Genomic DNA, 15,992 nt, shown 5'->3' with positions numbered 1-15,992 from the left:
TTTGAAAATTCAGATTTTAGATTAACGGCTTTATGATGCTGAAAGTACTTAACCCCCCCTTACAAATCTGCTACTGTTACACCTGACCAATTATCTTTACAGATTATATAAATTGTGCCAGATTGAGGGACCTGAGCTCCTATTTGAGACTTCCTTTGTAGATAAATGCAAGGTTATGTCAGTGTCAAAAACGCATAGTAGTGATAATCGCTTATGTTTTTATTTATTTAGCAATGTGAGTAGTTTTACAATTTAGGAATGTATTGTTGAGGAATGGAAGTAGTAAAATCTAACATTTTTGCATTTACATGAACTTTCACTCATTTTTCAGAATCTGTTCCTAGAGACAGAGAACCCAATACAAAAATGAGAACATGTTTGCATAATCAGGAGGATGCAGTGCAAATGCCTAGTGACACTCTGAAAGCAAAAATGGTGCCTGAGAAAATTCCCCGCAGATGTGCTACTGTTGCTGCAAATAAAATAAAGATAATGAGTAATCTAAAGGAAACGGTTTCAGGACCAGAAAATGTTTGGATTAGGAAGAGTAGCAGAAAACTGCCCCATCGAAATGCTTCTGCTGCGGCTAAGAAAAAATTACTGAATGTTTTTTATAAAGAGGATGATACAAGTATACATTCTGAAAGTGAAAAGAGCTAGAAGATATTATAGCAAAATGCTTGTTTTAGATCAGATCCTGGAAAGAAAAAGCACAGTAGTGACTATGAAAACGTAGAAGTGGAATTGAAAACAACCAGGGGCCAAAAGGGACCTGGCAGTTGCATTCTGCTCCTAGCTCTAAAGGTAATCCCTTGTCACCTTTCAAGAAATTTTTTGAAAGCCATAACCCAGAGAGTCACAGTGGGTCCTAGGAAGGCTTCCTCCCAGTGAGCTTTTGTGCAGACACTACAAAGAATTCTGAGGAGGAAATAGATTTGTGAAGCCTGTATTTGGAGAGGTGGAATGAAAAGACTAATGGCCTCTCATAAGTTTACTCCTTTTCAGAAAGGAAGAGCCTTGGAGAAATTTCTTGATTCCTTGGAGGAAGAAAAATACAGGTGTCTTTCCATGTCCTAGGGGTGGGGTTGGTTACAGGACCCCCCCAAAATCTGCAGATGCTCAAGTCCCTTCTATAAAACGGTGTAGTATTTGCATATAAACCTACGCACATCCATGTACTTTGAATCATCTCTACATTACTTAGAATACCTAATACTATGTAGATGCCATGTAAATAGTTATACTGTGTTGTTTAGGGACTAATGACAAAAAAAGTCTCTACGTTCAGCATAACTACATAGTACACGTCGGCAAAAATGTGACTTCCCCCGCCAACACAGTACTCTTGACTTGTGGTTAAGTCCCCAGATGTGGAAACCTTGGATACAGAGGGCCACCTGTAATGGAAGTGTACAGGATCTATAGCAAAAACCTAAAGGAGTGAAAAAATTCAAAATCCAACCTGCTAATTTTAAGAGTTCTGCATTAGAGTATAAACCCTAATGATGACACTGTAGTGTCATTAAAATAAAAAATCAGGCACATTTCAAGAAGTGTCATCGAGCCTATTTGACTTTTGAATGAAGCAAATACTTTAGCAAGACAGTCCCTACAATTCACAGCCCGAGTCAAAGCAATTTAAACTAAGAACTGGGGGTTCCACGATAGGGATTTTAATAATCGAGTTCTGAAGTAGTGCTGGAAATAGAGGAAATCCATAAATGTCTTATTTTGTTTATATTAGAATTCATATTGAATGATGACCACTTGATATGACTAATTCAGGGAATCTATATTTTTCTATGAAAGCCATGAATGTAACTATCACAATGTCATCTCTTCACTTTTATTTTCGGGTAGCAGCATTTACAGAGATGCCAAAATGTGCCTCGTTATGAGGCAGGTCTTAGTTTTAACCAGTTAGAAAATACAAAGTATAGATTAAGATCAAAATAGTCATATTTTTAGATACAGTGACATCCTCTTACGTTTCTCTATAGCACCTTAAAAGTTAGACCTTTTGAACACTTTGAGCAAATTTATTACAATCTCATCACAACAAACTTTAGTGGCAGTATGTCTGGGCTATTTCATTGTGGCCTTCAGGAGGATTAGAAAATCTGGTCTTGATACTATAGAGAATTTCTTTGCAATGAAGTTTAATTTGTTGTCAATAGGTATTTGTTGAAATTAAAATCACCAGATTAAATGAACACATAGAACATACTATTGGAAAACTGAATTGTTAGAAGTTGTTTTCCCATTTAAAAATATCTGTGAATATTAGTATATGATTTGCATGTGTAAATCTGAAAAAGTAAAATGTGGAAACTTAAAGGTCTCTCTTCCTTTTTCATTAAAAGACTAATGTAATGCACTTTGTTCTGTTACACAGATTGGCCAAGTGTCTAGATTACTTGAAAAATTTGTGGTTGCATGTCTGCTTAAAAAAAGGCTTTTTTCTTTTCTTTTTCTTAGCGTAAGTCAGAATACTTCTACCCTATTATAGTTCGTGTCCTTTGCTCTGCTTACAGTGTATGTTCATCTGAAATTCTGATACCAGTATGTTACTAGCACAGGTGAGAATTCCTAATAAATGATATTTTTAGGTGCATGGGGTTTGATTTTTGATTAAAAATGAAACTATACTTCCAGTCCCATGTTTACACTTTAATTTCATAGAAATTTCTTATTGGGTATATCATCAACAAATACCATAAAATGAAAATATTTAAGTCTCAAGATTATTTTATGCAAAAACTTTTGACAATTTCAGTGTAACAAAAGGGTTTCAATTTTGAATTTACAATTTACTGTAGTGGAGTTAATTTCTGTCAGTACTTGAGACTATCAGCCTTTTTTCATAATGGAAACCTTCTCTGGTTTAGTATTTAATTTGAAAATATATTTGCCTTTTTTTAAGTGCTTGGCCTAAACTTGTTGTAACTGCATGAAATAAGCTTTTGTTTAAAACTTAACATTCTTGTAAAATGCTCTCTCTAAAATGTATGCAGAATTTTAATCACGGCCAAATGTATTATCATTACCCTATTTATCATGTTAATCAGCTTTCCAGAAATGATTTCTTCATAATATAATTGTGAAATCAAACTGAGGATCTTAATGGTAAAAATGACATTTATTCAACAAAAGGACTAAGACAAAGTGATACCAAACCCTTTTTATTCTGTAATTCAGTCATTCTATAATGCCAATTAACCCAGGAGTTTGAATGCAGTTTTAAAACATCACATTGGTAATCTTGTATATTCTAGCTCACTATACCTAAAGTTTCCTAAACTCTTACAGGATAGCAATTTGGGTCTTACTGGTTTATTCTTAGGTGTTCAAATTTTGCTTTGAAGTCCAGTGTTATATTTTGCAGTAATGTGTAAAATTGCTAAATATTGGTTTTTATGTAAATGGTTTTGTTCATCACTGTTTCTCCACATCTTAAAACAAGAGGTTTCTAGCAACTTTCTGAGATTTCTTTTTATTATCTCAAGAGGCTCCCCCGACCCCAAGTTAGTACTTAACTTTGTGACTATTTATGGACGGGGTTCCAAAACGTCAGCAATGCCATCTAGTTTCAGCACGACTAAACCTAGGTAAAAGTTTTCTTTAACTTCCCATGGCAATACCGGATATTTTCATTTTTATTTGAACTCTGTGGACAGTTGTCCTTTTTTTCTTCTGCTTGGAATAGTGCTCTGTGAACTTTGTCTGCTAGCAAATTTTAACGAAAACCAATTAAACACGTACTTTGCTTATCAGTGAAAGGCTATTTAAAGAAGAAACAAATTTTGTATTAGAAATACCCGAGTTTTAAAAGAAACGAATACGTTTGCAGTCTTACAAGTCTTTTAGATCCGCTAGCCGGCCGTCCGCCTTTGGAGAGTGAAAGCCTCCGGCCCGAGTCCAGGCCCCTCCCACCCCCCGCGAAGCCCGGTCCCTCCCCGCCCTCCCTCCTTCCTCTGCCCACTCTCCCGCGGGGCGCCCGGCCGGTCCCACGCGCGAGCGATCGCGGTCTGGAGCCGGGTGATGAGTAACTAAAGCTCACCGGGTCCTAACGGAGGAGGAGGACGGAACCGGAGCGAAAGGCAGACGGGCCGCCGCCCTCCGGGGCGCTCCGGGCGGGAGCGGGCGGCCAGCCCCTTCGCGCTTCCCTCACCGCGAGAGTTTCCGGCCCCGCCAGGGGGCCCGCCCTGTGCCCGCCTCTCGCCTCTCCCTCTGCCTCTCTAGCCTGCAGTCATCCGATCTCTCGGTCTCCCCGCCCGGCTTAAGCGGAGTGAGGAAAAGCCCGAGTCTCGCGCGGCCCTCGGGGTCCGGGGCGCGTGCGCGGAGGCGGTGCAGGGGGCGTGGCTGGGAGCGGCTTCTCTTAGGGGCAAGTTGGGGGGGGGGCCAGGAGTGAGGGGCGTGGCGATGCTCGGGCGCGTGCGCGGGTTGGCGCGCGGGGGTGGGGCGGAGGGGCGCATGCGCCGTCGTGCGGCGCCGCAGTTGGGCGGGGCGGGTAGGGGGGCGGGGAAGCATGGCGGCCACGTTCTTCGGAGAGGTGGTGAAGGCGCCGTGCAGAGCAGGGACGGAGGACGAGGAGGAAGATGAGGGGAAGACGGATACGCCCGAGGACAGGGAGGTCCGGCGGCAGCTGGCGCGGAAGAGGTGAGGTCCTGGGCTCCGGGGGCCGGCGGCGCGCTCGGGCCTGTGGCCGTCGGTCCCAGCCAGACCCCGGCCCCGGCCCCGGCTGTCGCAGGAGCGGGGCGGGCGCGCAGGACCCCGGTGGCTGCCGCTCGGCCGTGGCCCAGCCTTGCCCTTGGCTGGTCGGGCAGAACCCGCTGCCGGGACGGTGGGTGGGGGCCGGCGGGCGGGCGCCGGCCTGCAGTTCGGGCGGGTGGTCGGCTCACGTGCTCGTCAAAGGCCCCGCCCGCAAGACCCCCCTCAGCGCGGGGGCAGGCGGCCGCCCGCCCCCTGGAACTTCGTCCGGGCTGCAGCCTGTCTCCTCCTGCCCCACGTGTGTCATGTGTTTGGTTCATGGACATAAGGCAACCTCCTTAAAGCTTTATTCTCCGCTCCACACTTGGGTTAGCATCGTGTGTCAATAGCAGGTGGATGTCTTGTTTTTTAAGAAAGGATGATTTCCAAACACACAAAAATTGGAGAAAATAGCGAAATGAAGATCTTGCCACCCCTAATTGAGTCCAGACCACCATGGCCCTTTCACCTGTACATTTTTTCAGAATGCGTCTCAAATGCTATAGGCATTTTCTTCCTTTTGCTATTGTCACCCCTGACAACATTATTAATTTTTGGATAATTATTTTCTAGTCTCAGACGTGACATTTTACAGTTGCGTTTGTGTAACTCAGAACCCTAGACGTTTTATCTCTGCAGCCTCCTTTCGTGTAGAGCAGCCCCCCTCCGTTTTCTCTCTTGCTGAGAGGCTGGTTGCCCTGTAGGACCCCTTACACTCTGGATTTACCCGATTGCTCCTTCTTGGTGTCCTTTCACATGTTTCCATCACCTGCATTTCCTGTAAGTGGAAGTTCCTTCTAGAGGCTTGGTCAGATTCAGGTTCAGTATGTTGCTGGGAAGAGTGCTTCGGAGGTGGTGGTTGGTGTTCCCTATGGCACCCTCTGTCCAGTTGTCCCACTTTTAGGGATGCTAAGATTGGCTGGTCGGTGGGTCCTGTGGGCAGCTTGGCCTCTGCTGTAGAGTTCTCCGGGAACTTTGTATGGAATGGTTTTCTCTGTTGTCATGGCCAGATTCCATTGTTTCCTGAGGATTATAATTATGTTCTTTATAAAATCAAAATTTGTATTTTACTTATTACAAAATCATATGTATAGTAAGTATTCTTTTTATCATAATAAGGTACTATTTATATTTAAGTTACTTTAGTTTCACCTTTTTTTTTTCTCTTGTGTTAGGGAGGTGCGGCTCCTTCGAAGACAGACAAAAACATGTTTCGAAGTTTCTCTGCTGGAAAAATACCCTTGCTCCAAGTTTATAATTGCTGTTGGAAATAATGCAGTGGGTGAGTGGAAATGCATTAGACCAGACAATTTGTTGAAAGAATAAAATCTCAAGTTACTTCTTTTTATCATAAAAGACTTCAAATTTTTTTTTCAAGAAAAAGTCATAGTAGAGTTGCTTTGTATTTGAGTAAAATGTTTCATTGCTCATGTGGCACTGTCTTTTTGATAAGCTTAAAAAGTAAGATTTACAGAAATGTTCTTGGCTTTAGGAACTAACACACTCAAGGAAGTGGTTCTAGTGTGTTCAGGTATCTAGGATTCCTTAAGTTCCAGGGCCTGTTTAGGCCAGACTTGGAGTGACAGAGGTGGCATATGTGTATAGCCCCTTTGTAGCATTGGTTCTTAAATGTTTATGAATTAACAGACTCCTTTGAGCACATGATGAAAACTCTAAAAATAATAATCACTAACATTTTGAGTACTTAAGTTCTAAGGTCTTTACATAAATGAATCCATTTGAGAAGGTAAAGTTAGAATGGTGCCTGGTTCAGCTAGAACAACGTACACATGCAAGTGCACAAACCTGTGTAATTATAGGGGTTCCCTGGTTCAGAGAGAACATTTGGGAACTCTAGTTAAGATCCTTTGTCCTTTAAGGTAGCCCTAGTACTCTCAGAACAAGTACTGGGTAAATAACTACTGACTCATTTATACAAAGTTCTAGCCTAAAATATTCCAGGTAAATACTGCATTGTGAGAGTATGTGTCAGTAAACCTTGTCAACTCCTGGCTCTAATACCGTCTGTACTCCGGGCGTGACCTTTGACTTCTTAAGGCCTGCTTCCTTTTCTGCAAAATTGTGGTGTAAAGTTGATGGCCTGGAATGGCTCTTTTAGCCCTAAAATTCTATAGTCACATGAATGAACTTGTTTTTTATTGACTAGAAAATGCAACTTGCAGAACCAAATGCTAACTTATGTAAATTTTTCTACAGCATTTTTGTCGTCATTTGTTATGAATTCAGGAGTCTGGGAAGAAGTTGGCTGTGCTAAACTATGGAATGAATGGTGTAGAACAACAGACAACATACATCTGTCCCCCACAGAGGCTTTTTGTGTGTTTTATCATCTAAAGTCAAATCCCTCGGTATGTGGAACTTACCTTGTATGTTTAAGACGTGGTTGTGTAGGCATCATTGATGTAGTGTTCATTTGAATTCCACCTTCCTTTCTATCTACTTTTGGGCTGAGGAGTTCTGCCTGTAGGCAGGGTAGTGACCACTTTGTTGTTTATACACCGTTGGTAAAGTCCTTAGGAAATTCTGATATAGAAACAAACCATAAACATTAGGTATTTAACTGTTGCCCTCATTCAAAAGATTATTTTAGTTGATGACTCCAAATGAGCAAAAATGTCTTGGTTCTGTTAAAGTAGGGAGTTCTGCTGTGTTGCTGTATAAGCCAGTGTTTAGCCAGTGCCTGGTACATGCTAGAAACTCAGTTAATGTTTGTTGAACAAATGAATGCTTTATGCATTGTAAATACAATTCAGGTGACATCAAGCTTTCATCCTAACCTAATTTGTCCTGGTTTTTTAAGTCAGAAAAGACACTCTGTAGCTGATGCTGAGTGATTTCTTTGGGTTGTATTTGTCCTAATTTTTCTCTTGGGTCCATTCAGAGAACGCAGTGTGCTGGGCAGTTTGGGAGACAAGTCAGGCAGATGAGGTGGCCAAGCAGGTGACATGTCTGCCCGTCTGCTTGTCTGATAAGAGTTCTGTTCCAACACTGCTGGATACTAGAACAAAGGCCAGGGCAGGGATTCAAACAGTGGAGAAGTCAGTAACCCATAATATTATCATGTTGCTTATTTCAAAAGATAAAGAGCACGTGTCGGCCCCAAAGCTGTAGAATTTGATTTTGCAATACTCATAGTTTGTTTCTATAGGGTGTACTCCAAAGTTATTGAAATTTTGCAAGGATTTTTATAAAACATCCAGAATTTATGGAAATTAATCAGGAAACTAAGCATGTTCTTTACCTGATCATTAGTAGGAAAGTTTGACTTTAGAATAGATAGTGAAGGTCAGGTAGGATAAATTTCTGTTACTGCGTCTGGTTGTATCATTCATTGGTTAGATATCTCTTGATTATTATTATTTTTTTAAATCCTTCAGGATATTTTTTCCTTTGCTTTACAGAGAGAGTGGAAGGGGGAGAGAGAGAGAGAGAAACCGAAACATGGATATGAGAGAGACACATCAATTGGTTGCCTCCTGCACGTGCCCTGATTGGGGCCTGGGATCAAGCCTGTGACTGAGGTATGTGCCCTTGGCCGGAATCGAACCCGGGACCCTTCAGTCCACAGGCTGACGCTCTAACCATGGAGCCAAAATCGCCAGGGCAGATATCTCTTGATTATTCAGAATCTATGTGTGCAGCTAATTATGTATCCAGTCTTCTTCTTTTCCCCTGTCCTGGGACCCACTTTCCCCTCTTGTGCTTGCTTTGTGCAGTTAGCGTATCTGGCACTATTTTAAGAGAAGACGTGGTTGACTTCTGTGGATAGAATTGCTCCATGAACGTTTGTAATCAGGGATCTCATCCTTTTCTGGACTCGTGGCGTCGCAAGTTATTTCACCTGGAGTGTGTGGTCTGGAACTTGGTTTCTAAACTAACACCATCCTCACAGTCATCAGCAGCACTTCCGGATACAATTTGGGTTGAGGTCCTGTCAGGCCGCTGTTGTTTGCTCTGCTAGACTTGTTGATATAGTGCTTGCATTCCACAGGGTACTGATTTTGAGTGTGGTCTTCACAGTGTGACCTGCAGCAGGGCTGATACTACCCTGTTTTATAAAGAGGATTCTGGCCATCTTTACTGGGAGTATCTTCATTGTCTCATATGCCAGCTCCCAGTCAGTGTTCACTTTATTCCAATAGTAATTGCCAGTAGTAGCTTGACTCTTAAATTTTAAATTTTAAAGAAAAGTAAGCCAATAGCAAATTCAGGACAATAAGTGTTATCTAAGTGTTATGTTAGGATAGTCACGATGTATCCGGTGACAGTGTGGGGTGTGTATAAAATTTATTTGACCCTACAAAAACTTGGAATTTGGTTTTTCAGGTTTTCCTTTGTCAGTGCAGTTGCTACGTTGCTGAAGATCAGCAGTATCAGTGGCTGGAAAAGGTGAGAGATGCGGCCGGGAGTCCTTGAGGACAGGAGTTGCCATAATCTTTACACTTAAACCTACATGGTCAGATACTGAAGTGGGGGGAGTATTTGGGTTTTTTTTTCTTTAAAATATTGTAGGAATTTGTTAGAGAATAAAAGGAGTTATTTAACAAACAAAATTAGCATGGTGCTAAAGATTGTAGGTTGTAGAGGCATGGAAGTAGTGGAACATGAGTTGAATCCTTCCCATCCAGGCTCTTATTTTGTTTGAAAGAAATACAAGCTACACGCATGGACTACAACAGGGGTCATGGCCAAGGGTGAAGACGGCAGTACTGGAAAGTCTCGGAGACGGGAGGCAGGCATTGGCACTCAGCTGCCACTCCACACTCCAAAATGTACCCATTGTTCTTAGCATTATGATGAATTGGTTGAGGCTTCACTTCAGGGGAAAATTATGCACCATAGTATGTGCCTAATAATACAAAATTTTCAGTGAATTTAACTCAATTAGGAATTTTAGAGAATAACCATAATTTTGGCGGTCATATTATTTTTAAATGAAGTCACAAAGCTGTGATATAATGAAATTAGTCTTGCAAATCACTTATGACATAATATAAAATCTTCACTTCTATTGTTATTATTTGAAGTAGCCATTTCTTCATACAATATTTTCAAACAAGGTGCTGTGACCTAAAACCTCTCTCTTTTTTTTTTTTAAAGAAATAGCTGTTTCCTTTGTTTACATTATCATAAATTTTTAAAAGCTGGAAGAATCCTTGGAAAACCATCAGATACAAACTTAGAAGGACATTGAGGTTAGAGCGATTGAAACTTGCCTACAAGCATCGTATATAGTCATCCCCCCTTATCTGCAGGGGATATGTTTCCAGACCCCAGTGGATGCCTGAAACTGCAGAGTACCAAATCCTGTATATACATACATACCTATGATAAAGTTGATAAATTAGGCACAGTAAGAGATTAACAACAACTAATAATAAAACAGAATGATTAGACAATAATTGAATACAAGCACAGCAATACCTCAACAGTCGATCTGATAACAGACGGCTGCTAAGTGACAGGTGTGTGTACACAGTATGGATACACGGACAAAGCGATGATTTTCACGTTCTGGCTGGATGAAGCAGGATGGCGTGCGATTTCATCGTGCTACTCAGAATGGTGCCTAATTTGAAACTTAGGAATCCTTTATTTCTGGAATTTTCCACTTAATGTTTTCAGAACTCGGTTGACCACAGGTAACCGAAACCACGGAAAGCAAAACCTCAGAAAGCAAAACTGTGGATGAGGGAGGATTACTTAAAATTCATTTAAATTCACTTGAAAGTGATGTTTAAGAGGACTCAGTTGCAGGAGTCATTGGTGGATAGGAGAAGGAGTGAACGGGACTGCCATAGGGTTCAAAGTTGAGTGACTCATTTACCCTGGATGACTTCTGGCTGTTACAGTGGCTGCTCTGGCCATCTTTATTCCTGATTTTATTTTCTCAGACTGCAACTCCCTTAGGTAGGTAGTGCTGTCCTTCCTTCATAGGAGAGCAAAGCGACTGGAAGGTCAGTCAACTAGAGAGAGACAGAACCAAGATCAAATTTAGGTGAGGGGACAGCAAAGCGTGTGTTTGAGTTTTCCATGGACACTTCTACCCCTGCAAGGCATGATGTTCCTGTGAGTGGTGTTAGATAAACACCTAGGGAAATGTTTCTGTTCTGTAACGAAGTTATATATATATTTTAATTTGAAATTAATTATATGTTAGGTTTTTGGCTCTTGTCCAAAGAAGACTATGCAGGTAACTGTTCTCACGTGTCGACACGTTACTGACTATAAAGCTTCAGAACCTACCAGCAGCCTTCGTTCTCCTTTCCTGAAGGCCCTAAAAACACAGAATTTCAAGGAGTCTCCATGTTGTTCGCTGCTGGAACAACCGAATATCGCGCACGATCTCCCTGCAGCAGGTGGTATTCAAGTTCGTAACCTTTACATTACACCTTGTTCTTGCTTTGTTGATAGATAGTACTTTGCATGTGAGAGAGCTTTTTGAGGTGGTTTGTTAATGATGGTTAATAATGCCTTGCTGTTTATCCTCAGTGTCTGTGGTTGCTGGTACGTTCTATATGGTTTGAGTTTAAAAACTTTCCACACACACAGTTATATTAAATAGCTCAGAGTTCTTAACTGTTACCCTTCAGAGTCGCTCTGTTTCTTCTTGGTCTTTGGTAACTCGTCATGTTAGATAAAAGTTAGTAGTATGTGAAAGTATGTTTTAATTGTCAAAATAGTAGGTTTTAGGTACTGAATCTTGGTAGTTTTAATATTTTTTGTTCCTGCTACTAACATCATATCCAAATTAGATTGTCACTTTTCAGTAGTAAATACTACAGTATATAATTAGGTGTTATTTGTTAATAAAGAAAAGGTTTTTTTTTTCCTTTAAATGTTAAGTTTATTAGAATAAGTGGCTCAATATTTTATACTATGCTTCATATATTTATTACATTTATTTTGTTTATTATAGTCAGCAAAATTTTAATCTTGTAGCTACTTAAGATGTGACTCAGCAGTATGTTCAGGAAACGCAAAATAAGCAATATTCACTTCTGTGATGCACCTGAAACTAATATTGAATGTAAACTGTCATTGAAAAATAAAATAAAATAAACAATATTTGCAAAAGCAGGAGACTATTTAGGAAAATAATTGGCTTTGAAAAAGTATGCATTGTAATTCAAAATGGCAGTAAATGCTTTGATTAAAAGAGACAGTAAATGCTTATTTTTAAAAGCAGTCTTTATTTTTTAGAGATGTTTAATTTAAAAATCCTATAATAGAAAACCTAATTGTTTTTTTTTCTTGTATATTCCTAGTTCTGAGTTACTGTCAAGTATGGAAAATCCCCGCCATTCTGTACTTGTGTTACACTGACGTGATGAAATTGGACCTAATTACAGTTGAGGCTTTTAAGCCCATATTTTCTTCCAGAAGCTTGAAAGGTTTGGTTAAGGTAAGGTTTTATTTAACTCATTGACTTAATAGCCGAGCTATTAAAATGAACAAGCATAACAACAAACATAAATGTATGGGGTCAATTTAAAACCTGAGTAGCACTTAGAGATCCTTTTTTCTTAAAGTAAAGCTTCCCTATCTGGTGGTTAGAATTTGATCAGCACCCTCGGCACCCTCTCGTATAGATACCCCTCTGTAACTTGAGTGTTTGTTCGTGTGTGATAGATCAGTGCCAGGTGTTTAAATCCCAGGGAGCTGCGTTGAAAGATGAGTTTTACTGTTTGAGAAGTTTCTGTAACGAATTAATTTGGAAGGTTGGTAATTTCTGAGAAGGCATTGAATCAATTTGGAATTAATTAATTTGGAAAGTGGTGGTTTTTGAGGAGGCATAGCATGGATCAAATTATTATAACATTCCCTAATTTTTAATGGGACTAAATGTGTGAAGATGAGATAAACCTGTACCCTGCTTTCAGTTTGTATACCTCTGTGGGTTCTTTCCCCAGAAAAGTCTATATTGGAACTTATGCACACAAAATTCTGCCTGTAATTTCAGGTAGTTTAGGAGCTCCCCTCCTTTCCCTAAGAGATTTGCTGAAAGTCCATGGACTCCCAGTTTGAGAACAACTTCCTTAAAGGGAAGAGATTGTGACAACATTGTCCCACAGCCCCGTTTTATTCAGAGTGGCCATTAGTGTTAAGACAGCTTCTCTGGTGTGTGGGAATTAGCTCACCTCACAGGTCTCATAAATTAGTTTGCTGGCTAGAGTGTGAGTTCTTTGTGGGAACAGACCATGTTTTTCCATTTTGGTGTCTCCAGATCGTCACATACCTAGCATATAGAAGATTGCCCACAGTAATCATTTGTTGAATTAATAAGAGTGAAACTGTAAGACTCTTAATTTAGTGTAATGCAAGCACACTCGGCATTCCGTATCCATGGATGGCAGGCAGGGCCGACTGTTTACATTTTTCTACTCTGTTTTATGTAAGGGACTTGAGCATCTGAGGACTTTGGTATCCTGCAGTTACCGAGGGACAACTGTGTATCTTCCAAATCCGCTAGAGTAATGAATAATCTTTCTGACAAATTGAGCTATTTATATACAGCATCTCTTTTGAAGTATATTCTAATACTTTTGTTTGCTTGGTTAACTGATTGACTCTTCCCACTTCATGAGAAGAGGGCCGGGCTGTTTTGTTCATGTTGTGGTATGGAGCTCAGCGCACAGGCACTCCAGAAACATTGGACCTGTTCTGAGAATTGTAAATCATGTGTCATATAGTGTTTAAGTCAACTTTTGGCTTTAAGAATATTCTTTGAAGGGGAAATTTAAATAATTTCTTAAACCTTTTCATTTCTTGTATTAAACATAAAGATTGTGGGAGGGAGGGTGAATCAAGTGGCTGTTTTGGAGAATGGTTTTCTTAGGGAACACATACAGTTATCCTGAGTTTATAATTTCTGTCGCACTAAAGTGGTATTTGGTTAACACAGTGGAATTCTCTTGAGTGCCTACTGCGAGGACCCCGTAGTGCTAGGTGGTCCACCACTGTGGGGCCTTCAGTGGTGCAGATGATTTCATGCCAGGCCAATAGAGGGCACTATTGTGTGCCAGCCAAGGGAAGGGGGTGATCCATCAGAGGAGAGGCTCTACCAGGGATATGGCACTTAGTTGGATTTGAAAGATGGGTGAATCCTAGTGGGTGGACGTGTACAGATGGCAGCATGTGAGCCCAGAAGTGGGGCGAGTTCGGAGAGCATTGAGAATGGTGGTGAACGAGGGAGAATGGTGGTGCGCTGCAGAGGGAAGTTGGAGCTCATGGGGAGAGATGGTCCAAGCTAGAGTGTTGTGGCGCCTCCAGGCTTTAGATGGCCTGTGGAGGCTGAGAGGTTCCTCTGAGTTTTGGGTGATGGGAGGATACCTTTAGATGTGTGACCTACATGCCCTTTGATTGAAAGAGGAGGTGAACAGCAGTGCCCTTTCCAGTTGGGTGCTGGGACTAGGGGTTGGGGCTGCACAGTGCTTCTAACTGAATTCTCAGTCTCATCATGTTAATTTATTTTCTCCTTTCAGAACATCCCCCAGAGCAAAGAGATACTAAAGAAACTGGTGATGACAAATGAGATTCAGAGTAACATCTACACGTGATTCCAGATGGTTTTGTCATGTGTGTTACGTGTCCATTCCTTTGGGGGCCACAGCGGCACTGTTTCATAGGTTTCTTTTTTCCAAGGGGGTGTTGTGAGGATGTTAAAAACAATAAACTTATTTAAAATTCATTGTTGTTGTAGTTGCTTTTTATGGTGCTGCTCTTCACAGCTGAAATAAGCCAGGCTTTTTCTCTGTCCACTAGGTGGGAGTATTGTTTTAGTTGAGTATTTTGAGGTGATATAGTTAAGTTTTTAAAAAGCTTTAGGTTGTATTAATATGGCAAAGTATAGTTAATTTGGTGCAGAAATTCTCTGTGATAACTGAAAGTTGTGCCGTTGGTGATTCCTAATATATGGAAAACTGCTTTTTTAATGAGTTCTACAGTTTGTTTTTTGGATAAAAATTGGGGATAAGGTAACAAAGTTATGTATTGGCTCAAAATGAAACAAAAAGAAAGTTGCATGTCATCACTTCAGTAACATCTGACAGGTAACCTCTTCACCCAACTTTCCCAGGGCTCTTGTGCAAGTTTAATGGAATTGGTACCATCAGCACAAATGGGATGTTATTAGAATGTGACTTGAGTCATGAACTCCGAGTGGCCACACTATTTCACAAAGCCACAAACTGCATTAGTGAAAGTAAATTCTAAAATGGTGGAATTTAGAAATGCTGCTTTTCCTTTTTCTTCCTTTTTAGTTATTGAATCATTTATATTCTATGGATTTATACATCTTACCCATTTATATCTTCTAGATTCAGTTTATTTACTGTTGTTGATCGTGGTTGGAGGTGGGTGGGAGGCACTGACGCCTTGAGGAAGTTTGGTTGCCTTCCAGTAGTGAAGTGTGGAAGTTCTGTGTTTGACCCATGTATGACTGTCTCCTGATGATAAGAATGGAAGTGTTTTCCTTGTTGCAAAAAAAAGGCATGCATCCATTTAGAAATGTGTTTGTAGAGCCCAGAGGTGACATCAGTTGTGAGAATGAAAAGGCGTAAAATCTAGATATATTGACTTTTAAGGCCAAAGTATCCAGGCAGATAAGAACAAAACGATTACCTATCTTGTCCATCAGCTATTCGTGCCTAATACCCACACTTAACCTTGGAAGCTTAAAACAACCACCATCCATTTTTCCTGAGTGTGCAGGTTGGATGGGTGCCCTGCTAGTTTGTGCCATGTGCAGCTGGTCTTGGCTCCAGCATCTGCAGTCACGTGTCTGACATGACTTGGCTGTGGTCTGGCTGGTCTAGGATGGCCTTGCCTGGCATGATTTGGCTGTTTGCCACGTGTTACTTGTTCCCTCAGCAGGCCTGCCCAGGCATTTCTCATGGCTGTAGAGGAGCAAAAGAGGGAACAGAAACTTGGAAGTGCCTTTTTAAGCCTTTGTGTTAAGTTTGCAGCGGTCCTAATGTGTCATGTACAGAGGCATGACAAATTGGAACCATTAATACTATCAATGTGCCTGCATCTGCCTTCTGACCACAGTTACGCATCACCTGTCCCCCCGTCCCCCGCAAAGTATGCATACCCCAGTCCTAGGATACCCAGAGTCTTACCCAGTTATATCAGACTTAAAGTCCAGGGTCTTGTAATCTAAATGCATCTTCTACAGAAACCTACAAAGTAAATAGACAAGTTGCCCTCTATATACCAAG

The 15,992-nt window shown here is 41.0% G+C and overlaps 2 protein-coding genes across 3 annotated transcripts in view; both read left to right on the top strand.

The window, feature by feature from the left end:
* The window catches only part of BRWD1 (bromodomain and WD repeat domain containing 1), a 91,001-nt gene extending 87,222 nt beyond the window's left edge, over nucleotides 1-3,779 (top strand). Inside the window, exon 42 of the mRNA XM_087818422.1 lies at nucleotides 332-3,779. Coding sequence (XP_087674548.1) covers nucleotides 332-660 — 329 coding nt within the window. The 3' untranslated portion in view covers nucleotides 661-3,779. The remainder of the gene's footprint in view (nucleotides 1-331) is intronic.
* A 749-nt stretch (nucleotides 3,780-4,528) lies between these two features.
* PSMG1 (proteasome assembly chaperone 1) lies at nucleotides 4,529-14,461 on the top strand. Of its 2 annotated transcripts, XM_087818424.1 has the most exons (7): nucleotides 4,529-4,659; nucleotides 5,925-6,031; nucleotides 6,967-7,118; nucleotides 9,097-9,159; nucleotides 10,931-11,129; nucleotides 12,039-12,175; nucleotides 14,256-14,461. In XM_087818424.1, the coding sequence occupies exons 1-7, from the start codon at nucleotides 4,529-4,531 to the stop codon at nucleotides 14,328-14,330; spliced, it is 864 nt and encodes a 287-aa protein (XP_087674550.1). In that variant the 3' UTR covers nucleotides 14,331-14,461. The 2 variants fall into 2 exon arrangements, with proteins under 2 accessions (XP_087674550.1, XP_087674551.1); XM_087818425.1 differs by lacking the exon at nucleotides 9,097-9,159.
* Nucleotides 14,462-15,992: the final 1,531 nt, after the last annotated feature.

Source organism: Miniopterus natalensis, chromosome 6, assembly GCF_054644295.1.
Source record: "Miniopterus natalensis isolate mMinNat1 chromosome 6, mMinNat1.hap1, whole genome shotgun sequence".
Lineage (NCBI taxonomy): Eukaryota > Metazoa > Chordata > Mammalia > Chiroptera > Miniopteridae > Miniopterus > Miniopterus natalensis.
This window is presented reverse-complemented; position numbering and strand designations above follow the sequence as displayed.